Source organism: Schistocerca piceifrons, chromosome X, assembly GCF_021461385.2.
Source record: "Schistocerca piceifrons isolate TAMUIC-IGC-003096 chromosome X, iqSchPice1.1, whole genome shotgun sequence".
Lineage (NCBI taxonomy): Eukaryota > Metazoa > Arthropoda > Insecta > Orthoptera > Acrididae > Schistocerca > Schistocerca piceifrons.
In genome coordinates this window covers 435,726,558-435,743,408 of record NC_060149.1, presented here as the reverse complement: position 1 = coordinate 435,743,408, position 16,851 = coordinate 435,726,558, and the positions used below count along the sequence as shown (strand labels likewise).

Here is a 16,851-nt window from a genome sequence, read left to right as displayed (position 1 = left end):
TGAGAACATTCTTTTATGATGGCATCAGGAAGCTTGTACAACGATGGACCAAGTGCATTGAAATGCAAGGAGACTATGTCGAAAAATAATGTTCTTGTAAGTTTCCTATTTGATTACAATAAAATTTTATAACTACTTTGCAGATAATCATTGACTTATCCTCACATAATAAAATATTTACAATGTATATGAATTCATTCCTGAAACAAAACTAAGAAATTTTCAAATGATAAAACAATATACACACGACCAAGAGTAATAAAGACACAAAAACACTAAACAACTAAATGTAAAAAAGAGGAAACAAAGAATGACACTTCATAGTCCTCTAGTACAGAGGAATGAAAATAATGCAGGCATAAGAATTTTTGAGCATGTCGGTGCAAACAGCTCCAAGAAATCAAAAGTAATCTCAGGGGAAAAAGGCTGATGAAAATGTAATTTTGGAAAGAGTTATGTTTTGAAATGTGGTTTTAGTTAAATTCCTATATTCGGAGTAAACCGAAAATGAAAACTGCCAAAATTGTCAGAAATCATACATAATAGCACTGTGATTGGAAGAACTGGAAGCTAAATCAGGGGTAGAAATTTTTTATCCAGAAGGTGCAAACTCGGTAACAAAAATTAAAACCAACTCCTCAGAAGTCAGCTCAACATACTATTGTTTTACATACGTTAAAGTTTCTGTGTTGCCGCACCCCCCCCCCCCCCCCCCCCCCCCCCCCGTCATTTTACAGCAAATTAATGTTTACTTACCTGAAGTCAGTAAGCAAATGAAATGAATCAGAAATTGACCAGAAATTGACCAATATGTTGTGCTTTGCTGTGGAGCTCTTTCTGTAGCAGGTCTATTATATTTCTCCAACAAGGGTTTTAGACAAATCCCACTGACTTTTACTGAAATCACTTTTGTATGCAAGGTATGAAAATGTGGGAGTGTTATCACTTACAAAAGCAAATCAGTCTATTAAGTGTGGCAAATTCTCCATCCTATTATGAACACTCACCTTTCTGGAAATCCACAGAAAATGAAAATGACATTTATCCTTTCCTCATACTAAGAAAATATAACCAACTGATCATCATGCTGCACTTCTGGTTGCATGATAAGACATACAAAATAAATGAAAGGTTTATGCATATCAGTGATACCAGAATTATGATCATAAATGTATTACACATTTCATCCTTTGGCATTTTGTTGTCAGATTGAATACCATCTCAGGAAAGTTTCCAGTATAAATAAATAATGCATAATACTGCCACAGGTACAACATTTAGTGCAACATGTGCCCATAATCACAAAATCAACTCCCATCAGATATTGTTTTAGTACATGTATCGCATTCTTACAGGCCTAATTTCCAATGGTACTCACATGATATGAATATGCTATACTTGTAACAAATCTAAGTGGTATCTTTTAATTACTTCTACAAAGACCTTCAAACCAAATGTGACTAAATTTGGTTTTACCATTACTGAAGACTTACACTAATTTATGACTGTTCAGTTTTTTGTTGTTGTATATAGTGAAGATCAAGTACTCCAATGAACCGTTAGAGTATCATGGCAGACATTTTCCTAACAGGTTAGCAATTGCCATTTCCTCAGGCATTTAACAATATTATTATGTTAAAAAATAGTTACAACCACCAGGAGATTTCTAACCAACACCAAAAGTCAATCAATGAAAATTCTATCCAGCATACACATTTAATAGTATGTGTATAATATATAAAAGTGTTTGACATGGGTTTTATGATCTTCATACAATTGGTTCATATTGACAAATACTTAAGTTAAATTTAAAAATATTTCAAAAACTACCAGTCGTAATCTCAGCATTGTACTGTATATTTGTATTACTGGGATGCTATATTTGCATCCAGCTGATGATGCCTTTTGGTGTCTTCAGTTGTGGGTGTAGTTGCACAGGAAAAGAATACTTCGCGTAAGTAATGCAAGGTTATCGTAATTTTTTCTTCTCAACTCAAGCAACAGAATATACTATAATCTCTACCAGTATCTAGGACTAACAGTAACAGGCAAATCATTTTTTCAGCTAACATTACTGGGTACGAATGAGCATTGTCTAATCGTTATTACAGTGGTCTCACTAATGAAGACAAGAGCAATGAAATGAAAGATTATCTGGACTTAAGGCCAATTTAGTTTCTTCCATAAAGTCAGTTTTTACTGACTGAGGTAACACACATTAATACTACTGTGTACAATCCAATGATTAGACACACATTATGCAGTAGAACTGTGCATCATAGAAGAGGAAACAGAGTAAAGGAGGCAGCTGTCAATAAATGAGAGAATGAATGTCTAAAGGAATAGGTATCAGGAAAGAGAGATGAGAGAGGGGTGAGGCTCAAAGAGAATTCTGTTGCATATATTATTTCAGTAGTCTACTCTCTTACACCTATGATAATTATTACAAATGGCATGTTTTTATCTTGGTTAGTAACTATGTACACATTGCACAAAAAAGTCACCAATGTTTATTTACACCTGGGCAGTAGGTATGCTATTGTAGCGTGGATGTGTACACACAAAACACATAGTCTGTACTGACAGGTGTAATCCACTTTGTGGTGCAGCTACAACAGTGTATCATACATTGCTTGAAGATATTTAGCCAAGGAAGAAGTGGCCTTGCAAACACATCAGTTGGACTGATCAACAATGACCCAATAATTATATATAACAAAGGCTTCATAAAAGTCAGCTATCATAATGCACTCACTACAGCTGCATTTTATTTTTCTAGATCAATTGTTATAATGTGTTTCAGCAGACTGTCATCAGATTATGTCACAAAAATAAAAATAATGAAATTATATGCTGAAGTGACAAAATAGTGAGAGATCCTGACAATTCATTCATTGGGTAAGGAACCCAATATCATCTACAGTCATGATTCCATGTGTGGTTCCTGTTACACTACAGGATACACAACTCAATTGACCCAGCATCACAGATGAAAGAAAGATTATATTAAGGCTATGTAACAGTGCTTACAGGCAATACACAGGTGACAACTGCCAATTTTTCACTCATAATGGGAGAATTACTTGCACATCTATTCAAAGTATAATGTATAGTTGTGTTGTATCTTAAACACGGCTGGTTCTCACAAAGGAAGTTACAAAGTATTAAGTGACAAGGTATTTTATCTTCCTGCCAAATCTACTATATAAGTTACACCTCAATTAGCTGTGCCATGCACAGCATATACAGTAACTGAACACAAGCCTATTTTGCAGGAAATTAAATGTGTACAATGGTGGAAAGTAATTGTGCTGCCAAATTGTCAAAGGAAAGAAAAAGGACAGTGATGATGTATCAGTAGTAGGTGGAAAGCATGAAACTACAATGTGTTGAAATGATACCAGTACCTTCACTGGAAAAAAAATGAAGCCACAAGTCTCCAACTTACAATAATGATAGAAGATAAAAGAAAACACAAGCTAAACTTCTGAAGAGCATGCACAGGAGACATTACCTTAACTGACTAATATAAATTCAGAGGGAATTTATAAACTTCAGTAACCACTGCCTGATACAAAAATGTCCAACATGTTCTTATTTCTGTTTTCCATTTTTCTGCGTTTAGAAATAGTCTTCATCCCATGGTTAACAAATAAGGTCGGTTGGTTTATTTGGGGGAGGGGACCGAACAGCAAGGTCATCGGTCCCATCGGTTTAGGGAAGGATGGGGAAGGCAGTTGGCTATATCCTTTTAAAGGAGCCATCTTGGCATTTGCCTGAAGCAATTTATGGAAATCATGGAAAACCTACATCAGGATGGCGGGACTTGGGTTTGAACCATCGGCCTCCCTAATGCAAGTCCAGAGTGCTAACCACTGCGCCACCCTGCTTGGTAGCAAATTAGGTATGTTATGAATTTGTTGCTCTTGGTGTCAGCGAATTAACAATATGAACCTTATCCATAGAAGTAACAGGTTTTCTTTTTCACCTTTTACACATAATCTCAGATCTCCAAACCTCAATGCAATTTAATGATATATAACGAAGGGTTTAAGTGGCAAAGAAAACCTTCTGCATTTAACATGCGAATATCTTGCTTCCCATAGTGCAAACAACAAAAGCAAACATTCTAGGTGTAAGGCTAGAAGCAAAAGTTTAAGCTGATGCCCGTATCCCACATTTTATGTGAAGTGTGTTAAAACATTGACATCATGCAATAAAGCTGCTGTAGAAACATCTTGGCAACATTAAAAGGCACAGAAAAAGAAAATAATATTCTTGGTTTAAGTTCTTAAACACAAGCATCACTACAGTAATATGCCCGTCTTCTCTATTAATGTGTGGCAGCATGAATGTATACGTCACAAACCTCGACTCTCTCATTATCAGTGAATATGTGAACACTATTAGAGACCTGGATAAGGGTTTAGCAACCTTTTTTACAGTTCACCATTTGATGTAGAATGTTAGAGCATGCAGCAAGACTATTTAGGAACATAACAAGAGGTCTAAATCTGTAAGTTTATATTAATGTTCATAAATACAAAAAGCATGTAGTAAAGACCAGAGACTGTAAAAGCAGAACTATGACTAAAACACAGGGACATGTTAAACCAGTCTTTGTGACATATCCAGAATTGATTCCTTCTTTACAAGGTAAAAATAAATAAAATCACATTACATAATGATGTTGACTAAATCACAGTTTTCAATTAATGGGAATATAGATTTAACTTCTATATTTCTCTGTTTCTGAAACATGTTACTCTTTAAAGTGTTGTTTTAAGTTTTGTTTTTGCAAGGATGTTTTTTATTAAACTGTAGAGAGTAATGACTTCCAATAGGCAAAAACTCTTTATAACAAACTATATTTCACAATTTATCCATAGCTGCTCAAACAGATCATAGAATATTACATAAAACTCTCATTTCTGTTGACATACTTCAATATGGTTTATTTCTTCATTTGCAATTAGGAGATGATAATCGCTGATGTAGCTGTGATTCACAAAGCTTACATGACTACTTGTTCACTTTCGAAAGAGCCATAGCATGATGACTGATAGAAGTTGCTGTTTTATTACAAGTTGAAAGATTGTGTATGGCTTTGGAACAATATTCACTCACTTACTCCTTAGCTTCAAACAACATTTACTAGTATGCCAATGTTGTTGTAGAAATATCATTTCCAGGTTAACTCCACTGTGACAAGTTGTAACATGTAAGTAATCTGCTGATGAGTCTGATGCTGCTTCATGAAGGGTAACAGCTTCAAATCCTTCCACTCCCATTCATGGAAAGGCAGCTGTGATTCAGAGCCAAGGTCACAGAATAATGGTAAATGTGGTAACATGCTGTGACACTGTGAAGGAGCTGTTGTCTACAAAATAAAAAATATGGCCAGCATAAAGAGGCTCCTGAAGCTCAGTAATACACTTCCTGGTGAATCACCAGTAATACATGGAAAGAAGAAGAAGTTAGTTTAGGTAATTCTATTTCACAGTCTTCAATAAACTTTTCTATCCATGAGAATTATTTTAGTATGTGTATTTGATTACAGCCAAACCAGTAATTTTTTAGAACATTTCTCATGGAGAAACAGAAGTCTGGCTAAAAGTGCTCTAAAATGGATACCACACAGTCTTGACAACAAAAACACTTATTTTGATAATAACTAGTTTGGGTCAGTGTTTGACCATCGTCAGACTCTCATAACATGATGGTAGGCAGTGGCGATGAATGGAGAGGGTGTTTCAACTCCATGAACATCAACTGCCTGACCTTGGTATGAAGGTCTGAGGATGGTAAAATAGTGACCAAAACTGGTTACCAACGAAATAAATGCTTTTGTGGTCAAGACAGTCTGGAATACATTTTAGAGTATTGCCAAATAACTTTAAAGAGAAGTACAACCATATATTGCATAGATTGTGAGATATATAGTAATTTTAATTGGTTTAGTGTACAATGGTTTCACTGTATCTACAGGGTCTCTTCCATTTTCTTTCCTTAGGAGAGTTGATGGAAAAATATGAGATGACTTTAACAAGCATGTCATACAAGATTTCATAGATGAATTTTATGCCATACAGAAAGTTGTACTGTGCACCAGGAAACTGTTGCCTGTGTTACAAGAAAAGATTAGATGGAGATGCAGTACTGAAGTTAATGGGTTTCTTGTGGAGAAAAGTGCAAAACAAACTAACATAAAGACATTGTAGACTTGTATTCCCAATTCCTAGTGGAGATGAAAGAGAGTGTTGAATAACAATGTTGTATGTAACATGCTGGCAACACAAATAAATAGATAATGTTACAGCATGGAGAAGTGCTTTAGAAAGACTTACAGTTGCAAGTATGGTTCCAAAAATGTGTTTCTAAGATATGCTCAGCTACAGTTCTGGGCTAGATCTACACAGAGCAACTACTATGGCCAAATGAGTTCTATTAATTTCAAAAAATGGTTTCAGGAATGAATTTCGCCAAACCTTCTCAAAAATTAAGAGAGATTTCTGAGAACACAATATAACTGGGTAGATGCTCCCTTTCAATCCATCACTTCACAGTCCTGGACGGAGTGTCATAATAAGGTGAAATGCTTAGAAACTGTATTGGACAAATGATGGCATCATGGAAGTTGCCATCAATTTATATAATTATTAATGTGGACACAGCTCACTCACTCAAGTGGTGATGAATATGAACAATCAAGGATGGACAAATGTGTTGGAGGCAGTTCAGGTGAAACTGAGAGCCTTGTGTCAATCTGTTCCAGCACGTAATGTTTTGGTAGTTCCATTTTGAAGATTTAAATTAGATATTTCCGTGAAAAGTAAAAAAATGAAGATGAAGACATTGTTGGCAATTTATTCATTGTTGTCCAAACTCTATGAAGTAGATCTGATTTTAATACTTCATTTGTGTTGTCACAGTGTTCATAGGTGCTTTATAATTATTAAAGGTATTTGAAATCCATATTTGCAGCTAATGAAAAATGAGCTGGCAGAAATCAGACATAAATGCAACTACTGGCGATGTGTTAAATGGAAAAACAAAACTTTTCAGCTAAGAAAATATTCATTTTTAGTGGTAGCAAAGAGGCGTTTAGGTACTTGTAATAATAATGACATATGCAATAGTTGCTGTGTGTTTTGTAACAGAGGAGCTTCATTGAACGTATCATCAAATTAAAACCACTTAAAACTCAAATACATACAAAATTTCTGTGATCTTTAACTCAGTGGGTTACATCTGCTTTTGTTTACTGGTTCGAAGGCACACTAAACACACTATCATCTGCTAACTATTGTTGGTTCGGACTGCTGCGACAAAACTGGTATCGGTAACAACTGAGGCCTTTCAACATACATCTAAACGATAATCATCAGCTGCCGCACTGTGGCTCTTTAGAAAATGATCAAGTAGAACATGAAATTCTGTAATAGTGCACATTGCTGTCTTTTAGAAAACTGTATGCACCAGGCTTATGTGTAAGTATGCCCTATTTAACAACTTTCCCATCACCTCTTTTCGTAGAATTAATAGTAAAATGGGAAGTAAAGCATTTTCGGTCTTCGTCTGCTTTTTTATGAATTATAACTCAATGACGATGGAAGAATATTTGCCATGCTTGCTTCTGTGCAAAATCAAGGAATATGTAACCAGTTAACAACACTATCACAATCCTTTATGCCATATGAAGTAAGTTACATTATAAATCACAAAATTGCTCCAGATCAGAATTTACTAATGATAGAATTTAAAGATTACTACATTTTCTCTAATTTAGATACAAATTTCATCTATATTCAGCAATATAAACTTGCACGTCAACCTAAAACAAACTCTTTTTTGCAATAGAACAGCTTCACAGAAGCTACATTTATTACACTGTGAAGCATTCAGAATTTTCTTTTTCATAACTACACAATACAACTAATGTGTATAAAATCAAAAATAAGCTATTTGTTCTTGTATTGCAAATTTACTCATATGGATTATCGAGACTGTGGTCCTGAGTAATTCTATTTTATCAAAGGAATGAAAGATTTTTTTTTAAGTTTATCTTCTTTGCTAATACTTTTATTATTGTTAGGTAATGTAAGAATTAAAGGGTTGTGATAAGCATATTTGAACAGAAACATTTTTAAATAAACACCTTTATTAATACAGTACATTCTTTAGTAAGTACAAGTTTAAGTAATTTAACATGAACTGCATAGTGATGAGAGCGTTCACTTTTAAAACACATCTAAACTGCAAACAACATGCAAACATAAAACACCATGCAATGAAGCATTAACAAATATCTTGAGTTTCAACGAATCAATGCACAATAGTTTAACACAGTGCTGCCAACTGTTTCAGCATGCAAGAACTCTCACTAAAACAAAACAAAAAAATCAAGATGATGCTGCCTAACTTCCAGTTCCTCCCGTTACTGACTCACAAATTCTTGTGTCACTATGCAAGTTCTAGAGATTCATTTCACTAACAGTGGCAAAGTATAGCTTCTTTTATACATGCAGATAGAGGAAATCAAATGCCTCATTTTTCCACCTACCTTGTTACTTATTGAAAACATCAGCACTGCTTCAATCAGTTGCCAGCACATTAAATTTTCTTGTGAATAGATTTATACTCATTAGTTGTATGAAATTACAAAGAATTATTAATTCTGCCTAATAATGGAGTGTACTATGCCTGTTTACATAAAGAGTGAATATAGAAATGATATACTGCAAGCAGGATACTCCAGTGTTTGTCTAATATGAGCAGCTCACAATACTAAGTTTCAATGAGAAATTTGTTTTCTCCCTTTTACTGTACAGACATATTAAACTCAAGGTTACAGTATTTTCCCCTCAACATTCCATTGATTATTTAAGTTTATTTATCTATAATTTCCCTCTTTTATCACCTTTTAGATCGACAGATAACGACTATTCTACACTGTAAATCTGGATAAGGTGAAGTAAAAGAGGATGATATTTCTTCTATCACTTGTGCAAGGTAGCAACATCAGGTACTGTACAAAATTACACAATCAAAACATTTATCAGGCTACTAAGAACTAAATTCTCAGATGTACATGTTTCATATATTCAACAAACTTTTAAGAAACAATAGTAATAACAACGACAATAACAAAACTAACAACAAGAACCTGCATGTTACAATTATGACCACAGTAGGTGAACGAAAACTTGCTTGCCACACTATTATGGCAATAAGCTCAACCTTGTCCACTCATGCTGAAAGAAAATTCTCTCTTCATTCAACAATACAATCTTAGGTTGGTAGTGAATTACTGTGACACACAGACCACTAAACTTTATATTGAGAGCAATATACTACTTAAGCACATTTTTCAAATGGTGAAATGTAATCAAGGTTGTTTCACAGAGGCAGAAGTTGGTTAATGGAGAACACTTCAGTCATATCTGCATCGAACTGATACCACTTTCTTCCAGTGGCATAAAAATTTTGGTCAGGATATATATTTCTTCTACACTGACAGCAGGTGCATTGTCTGTTCCAGCTTCAGATCATATTAAAATTCTCTGCTCAATGCATTACATCTAAGAATTTCCCAGATCCTTAACTTCTCTCTAAGAACATTTCTGTGGCATTATTTATATTTCAAATAAAATGTTTCATCCCAAAATTTTAGTTGTAGCAATACAGTCAGGATGTTGTAAGCTGGAACAGTCACAGAGAACCGATTCCATTAAGTCCCGCCACCCATCACTGTACAAGTATGACACAGAATCGAATCCTTGGCATTATAAAGAGTTTCTTAAAACAACAGCTAACTCCATTATCACAACAAGTTTATACTACATTTTTGCCAAAGAAGAGTAGGTTTCTCTGAGAAACAGACCCTCCAACTGCTGAACTTTCTTAGCTATGTGTTTGCTGTCAAGTTTTGGGAAGCAGTCTGACATAAGATCTGTGACATTAAGTCAGTTGGTAAGATGTTATGAGAGTAGTCTTGGATCACAAGAATGAACATAGAGTTTTTTACATGAGAGTAACAGGATCTGCAATCTCATATTTTCTTGCAACCAAACAAAAATTTCATGAAGCACCAACACAAAAGACAAGAAAATAATGAAAGAGGTATGGCAAAAACACTTCAGTGCGAAAAAAGACAAGACTAAAACCCAGATTTCCACTCAAAACCTTATCAGGATGTTCATTACCATTTGTATTTCATATCAGTTAGTGCCTACATGGATGTAGAAAAATTTGTTATTTGTAATAGTGAAATCCCTTAATTTTGTACTTTAGATGTCTTTAGATGGCAAGAGTGGCATAATTCCTCCATGTCAACACTTTTGTGCTGTGTAAACACTATCTAAACCATACCTGAAAAATGAAAGAGGTAATTGCATCACTGTCCCATTCATACCATTTGTGCAATTACTTTAAATATGGGACAGCAAAAGTTCTTCCTCTTTCAAATTGCTACAAAAGTTGGTGAAACAGACTAAAAACTGAAGCCAATTCTACCAATGCAAATTCCTGAGAGTCCTCTTGAGCATTATGATACAATACTGAGTAATATTCTCAATTAAACTCAGCAAAGATAAATATCAAACTTAATATTTCTACACTTTCACTCCTAATATAAGATGAAATTATATCCTCCACAACGACTGCAATAATAATTAAAAAAAAACCAACTGAAAACTACTGAATGTACAAGATGTGCAATCTCAGGTACATGCAGGTGCGTTCTCAAAATTCATTGCTCGCCACTCCACAGTAATTGGTAACATTCAGGGCCACTACAATTTAAGATATGAATAATGACCAGATGGTGAAACTACTGAACCACATCCATAAGACTGTAATAATTATGAGAAGAGAGGCAGAGGCAGTAGCAATAATGGCCAGACATAATGGGCGACAAGGCCTGACCTGACATAGTGCTTCTTGCTTCTCAGACAGCACACGAGCCACCTCAGGCTGCAGCTGGCCTCCACGAAGAGCTGCATCCAGCATATGTAATGTCATTCGATCATTGCACAGTAGACTTTGCAGTTCTGTCATGTTTGTGTCAAACTGTTGCCACGTCTGTGCAGCTCGTTGCAATACTGCCAGTTGTTGAGTAACCCTGTAAAGTGAAAAATTATTCACATAAAACATTAACTGCAAGAACCACCACAAATCTGCCATCACTCATTAAATACTAAAAGATAAATTACTACAATAGTTGAGAATAGTTGACATGTCAGTCACACAAGTCTACTGCATGAAAATTGACATATTCCCAGCATACTTCCAAATACTGAAATGATTACCGCAGAACACTTAGCTGTGATGCAGATTTTAATGCACAAGTTTCTTGAACATGGATTGTAAGTTAGTAATACAGTGAAGTACTTTCTGATTTGAGAGATACTAGGTAAATGATGTCCTTGTCATTGGCCTACCAAAAGACAACTGGTGTTTATATGAAACTGAGGCACAACTGTAACTCACATAGTACCAGCTGTTGAAGTATGACTGTCATTACAGGTGGCTGAAGAAGAGAAGTCTCTACAAAATATAAGAGACTGAAATGGCCGATATGGCAATGAAGCCTACTTCTAAATATTGTTCTCACTCCACATTTGCATCTCAGAGCATACAAGAAAACCCACAAGAAGTGTAATTACACAGAATTTTCCAGCCAGCACTACTAACTGACATAGCACCCAGTATTCTCACATTTGGAAGGATGACAGTTTAAATCCCAGTCCAGCCATCCTGATTTGGGTTTCACATAGTTTCTCAGAATTGCTGAAGGTCCCAGTAGGGTTCCTTTGAAAAAGGCATGGCAAATTTCCTTTTCCATCCTTCCTGAATCTGAATTGATGTGCAGTTTCTAGAAGATCTATTGTTCGACGGAATGTTGAAACCTGATCTTGCTTTTTTTTTCTGGAATAGCTCTGATCAACAGACAGTTTACATTTTGAATAAAGAGCTTTCTGATGTCCACTTCAAAATGTTCAACTGTGTTGAAGGTACTTTTAATGTAAGACAAGAGCAGTTTGTGCAAACATTTATTCACATACTTCTGACTACCGATTTCAACTTGGAAAGCCAAATGAGGAGAGCGTGAGTGTGCAATCAGGTAACAATGTCTTGCACTTACTTTCCTGTGTGTTGTATTCAAATTAATGTTGACAATATTCACTTCAAAATCAACAAGAGTGTTCCAATACAAATCTACCTCTTGTTGATATGGAACCCCATCCCCACAGCATATATAAAATTGATTCTGTACTATAAAACACTGTGTGTGACTTACAGGGATTACACAGTTCCTGTTTGGCACAGTTTTGATTTAAGAAATTCCAATATGACAAAGCCCCTACCTGAAGTTACATGCCAAACACAACATAAAATTAAAACAACAACAACAACAACAGTGTATTCCTATCCAACTATAATTGAAAAATGGTCTTTAATACTTAGATGTTAAACTCTCAGACCCTGCTACCCAATCACGTCAACTAGGTCTCCTAGAAACAGTCATATGAATTTATTTCCAATCCAAAAAGATGACATTTCTCTCTCAACATAATGATCATTTGTACAAATCTAAGAGCATTATAATAACATAATACAAGACACGTCACAGGAAGATGAATTTTCTCACTTCTCTGCACCACATTTCTTGGTGACAATATTCTGTGTTATAAAGGTAACATTCATCACTTAAAAACATCCGGTGTCAAGATAGCCGCAAGAGCTTTGAACTATATGGGTATTCTGTACTTTCAAAGTAAACTGCAAAAAGTTTTCTCTGCAAATAGCATGTAATACAAAGATGAGAGCACTCAACAGTACGGAATAACATAACTGTTTCAGTTTTGATGGTTTTCTGGATAATGTTGAATGCCATATCTTCAAAAGTTGCTGCATATTTATAAACACCATTGGGAAGTTACTGAAACTACCAATGTCATGTCGTCCTCATTTACGAACTCTACAAAAATGAATATATTTGGCACAAGCAGCACTGGAAAGAGAAAGACCAAAAATTATCATTCTTTACCTAATGACTATGGACAATAGGCATAACAAATTATCTCAAAACATTATCCTCAAATCTTTCTTGCAAGAGTGATGAGTGTGAACTTATTAACTATTCACTGTACAGTTTGCAAAGTGGCTGTTCAAAGAATGTACAACATGAGGAAGAGACCAAAGAATCCTTAAATCAGTTAAATCCAAGTCTTCATGGCCAGAAACAAATTACTAATTACAGAGTCAAGGAAATATTCCAGCTGTCCAGAACTAATGAAACTACTGTAACAGGAGCAATTGCAAATCAACTGGATTTGTTGTATACTTCCAAAACAACAATGCTGCTGAGGGAGCCACACACTGCCACCCTCCGTCTCCAGCATCTATACAAATTCCATTAGTCACGTCTGATATTTAGCTGCTGGAGAAAGTGTTACAGAGAAATCCCAAATCAATAATTTACGTAAAACGTAGAAAATGTGAAATTAATCTCAAACAATGTAATGTCCACAATAACAACTAGACCATTAAAAATAAAACTAAAGAATGAAATCCACGTGACACTATCTTCTGCACACAGAGGTGAGAAAGATATTAAAAACAACACCCATAAAACTGGGGACTATCCTTGGAAGCAAGCAACCGTCTTTGCCATTTTTTCCTTTTACTGCGAACTCATTCTGGCATCCATCGAGTGATATTCCTCGGCAGGAATCCACACATCATTGTGTATATAAATATGGCAACTTATATTTGAATTACACTGCTGTAAATGCATTTATGTGAACTGCATTGGTAAGCCACAATGGCTTCAGAAGTAATTATTGATTTGCAACCAAGACTGTTTCTAACCAATACCGTTAAGCAATGGTTTGCTGTATGCCACATATGGATTGGAAGAATTTTTATTGACTTGGGATCTTTCGTTTGAGGGTTCCTACCAAATCAAGGTGGCAGGTTATAAACTACTTAGGAAGTCAAATATTGCTTCTCATAAACAAAATGCAAAATTTTGCCACAAGCCATTGTTACATTCACACATAACATCACTGTTGTCTTTGATGTTATTATAAAAGTAGTGGCCTGTTCACACTGTAATAAATTACATCGGAAGAGTCAGAGGACTTTCAACAATATTAACGTCTTTAAGCCTAGAATTTTATGAAGTACAAAAAGCATTAATGGTTCAGAAGAATAACTGTGAATTAGCATGCTAGGTGTGCAGTTATGAATATTGCTGTGGCTATTGCACTTCAGTGAAAACTTCTGGGCTGAGAGGTTGTGGTAGATTTGTACAACTATTCTGTGACATTTTGTCCCCATCTATGGGACACATATTTGCAAATATATTGGTAACTGCGCAGATAATAAGCCTTGAGGGTGTTAAGTTAGGTGAGGTGAGAGAATTGGATTGGGAAAGGAGTCTCTGGAAGTAGAAGGTAATTTTGTTATTTTGACAGAAAAATAACCGACATGGATACAGCAGAAAGATTATGAGATGCAGACAAGTAACAGTAAGAAAGTTTTTTCTGAAGAAGAAAAAAAATCTATTAACATCTAATGTAAATTTAAGAGTTTGGAAGTCTCTTCTGAAAATATTTTCCTGGATTGTTGCATTTTATGGGAGTAAAAAGTGAACAATAAGCAGTTCTGAGGAGAGAATACAACATTTATTGAATATGGTGCTACAGAAGGCTGCTCAAAATTAGATGGGTATATCAGATGACTAATGATGATGAACAAACTGAATGAGGGTAGGGGGGGGGGGGGGGGGCGGTGGAATTTAGTGAAAAACGTGACTAAAGGCAGGATGATTAAAACACACACTAAGGTATCAAGAAGTAGTTAATTTCGTATTGGAGAGAGAGATGTATAGAGGCAAAATTAGTAGAGGGAGACCAAACCTGGACTATAAAAGCAAGCTGAAGTGAATGTAGTTTTATGCAGAAATGTAGCAGCTTGCAAGAGAATAGACAAGGGTGGAGAACTGCATCAATCCTGTGTTTGGACTGACAGTCACAACATAGCATCCTCATATTACAAGATGAATGGAACAACATGTGGCTGAAGTGACAAGAGCTTTGGTTGCAGCAATCTGTAAGCAAACATCTGACCAGCTGATCTGAATTGTTGAAGAAAGCACTAATGAAAGTATAAATAAAATGTCCACACTATGGAGAAAGATTATACAAATTCCTGTTGTGGAACTTCATAGAGTAAGGAGAGGGAGGGAGGGAGGGAGGGAGGGGGGGGGAGAGATATAGAGAGAGAGAGAGAGAGAGAGAGAGAGAGGAGAGAGAGAGAGAGAGAGAGGAGAGAGAGAGAGAGAGAGAGAGAGAGAGAGAGAGAGAGAGAGAGATTCTTCCTATCACTGAGCAGTTTTCAAAAATTACATGAATCGAAAGTTCCTTTGCGCTCACTTCAGGCCAACAGAGGTACATGTTTACAGGTTTAGTTTGTTTCTCAGTCACCATTTGCAATCAACTAAATGTGAAAGCAAGATGCAGTAACTCTACCTCTGAAGTGTGTGGCTTTTAGTGGTGAATTCCAACGCAAATCGATATTAAGTGGAGTATTTGGCGTGTTTAACTCAATTGCGAGACTTGGCAAGGACGAGAGGACGCAATTTTAGTAACACTTTAGCAGGCAAGGCGCAGTAAAAACATCCAACAACAACTGACGTTCCCCTATCACGTCTCGTGTAGGGTGCAGAAAGAAAGCTCCTACACAGCCTCGTGTTTGTTTTGATTTGGCCAGGGGGAGAGCCGTGGGAGCCAATTTTTGTGGCGCCGGGGCGCCTTGAGAGATCATCACGCCGCCGGGAGGGTCAATATTTGCGCAGGCGAGCTGCAATAAGCCGACCTCTGCGGCCGGTCACTCCGGATTACACGCCATTCGTCTGCATGCTAATGCACGGCTCACCCCTCTGCATTTATCGCCTGCTACTTGAGCTGCCATCTTGACACTGCACCAACTGAGCAGAACTTTTCGTTTGGTTTAAAGAAGGTAAGAACAGACTGTAATCCTTGTGTGGGTCGCCATACAGACCACCACCGTTTTCTCTCCCAAAGCCGCGTACCATGTCTTGATGCTATTCGGGTTCTGGGTTGTACGTTCTACACTGATTCACGCCTCCCGGTCCATACTTAGCCCGACAGACAGACAAGAGATACAGACTGGCTTAAGCCGAACATTTTGTTCCCCATACATCTCTAACGCTGGAAACAGTAACAACTTCGTTGTTATAAGCACATACAGCCTCTGCAGTAAGACAAGCGGCTGGCTTATGCAAGGCCCTTTCAATTTCAAATCACGCTTAGTATAACCTTCACAGATAACAAAGGTTACTTTCCCTACGTTAAATGCCGGCATGGTTTGTTTTAAAGAGCATGACCGACATTTCATCAAACCGAGGTTGCATTATGTCTCTTCTAACGACCTCGTCAACCCTACTCTTTCTTCCTTCCAAAACATCGGCCTTATGGTAATGATACTGAATTCTTATAAACAAATCATAATTCACCTGGTCAATGAGCGAGCGTTAAACCCTGCTCTTTCTTAAACTTCAGGATACGGCAATGTTTCATTCGCACACCATATTGTCGTAATACACAGGTTTAAATACGAAAATATTACACGGCATTTCAGCTTCACGAACACACAAGCCAAAATGAAGCCTCCTCGATTTGCTTCTATAAGCCACTCAGAGCTCAGGACAAGCGATGATTTGCCAGCGAAAGTCATAATAAGAGGTGATTCCATACAAAGCTATCATACTGCTGGTGAAGATGCACTAAATTCTTCCACCCACGTTTGTCGACAGCGACA

The 16,851-nt window shown here is 36.3% G+C and overlaps 1 protein-coding gene across 3 annotated transcripts in view; it reads right to left on the bottom strand.

The window, feature by feature from the left end:
- Nucleotides 1-8,164: 8,164 nt before the first annotated feature.
- Nucleotides 8,165-16,851, bottom strand: part of LOC124721743 — an 855,569-nt gene continuing 846,882 nt past the window's right edge. For all 3 annotated transcript variants that reach the window (XM_047246845.1, XM_047246844.1, XM_047246846.1), the window contains one exon: nt 8,165-11,122. In XM_047246845.1, coding sequence (XP_047102801.1) covers nt 10,801-11,122 — 322 coding nt within the window. In that variant the 3' untranslated portion in view covers nt 8,165-10,800. The remainder of the gene's footprint in view (nt 11,123-16,851) is intronic.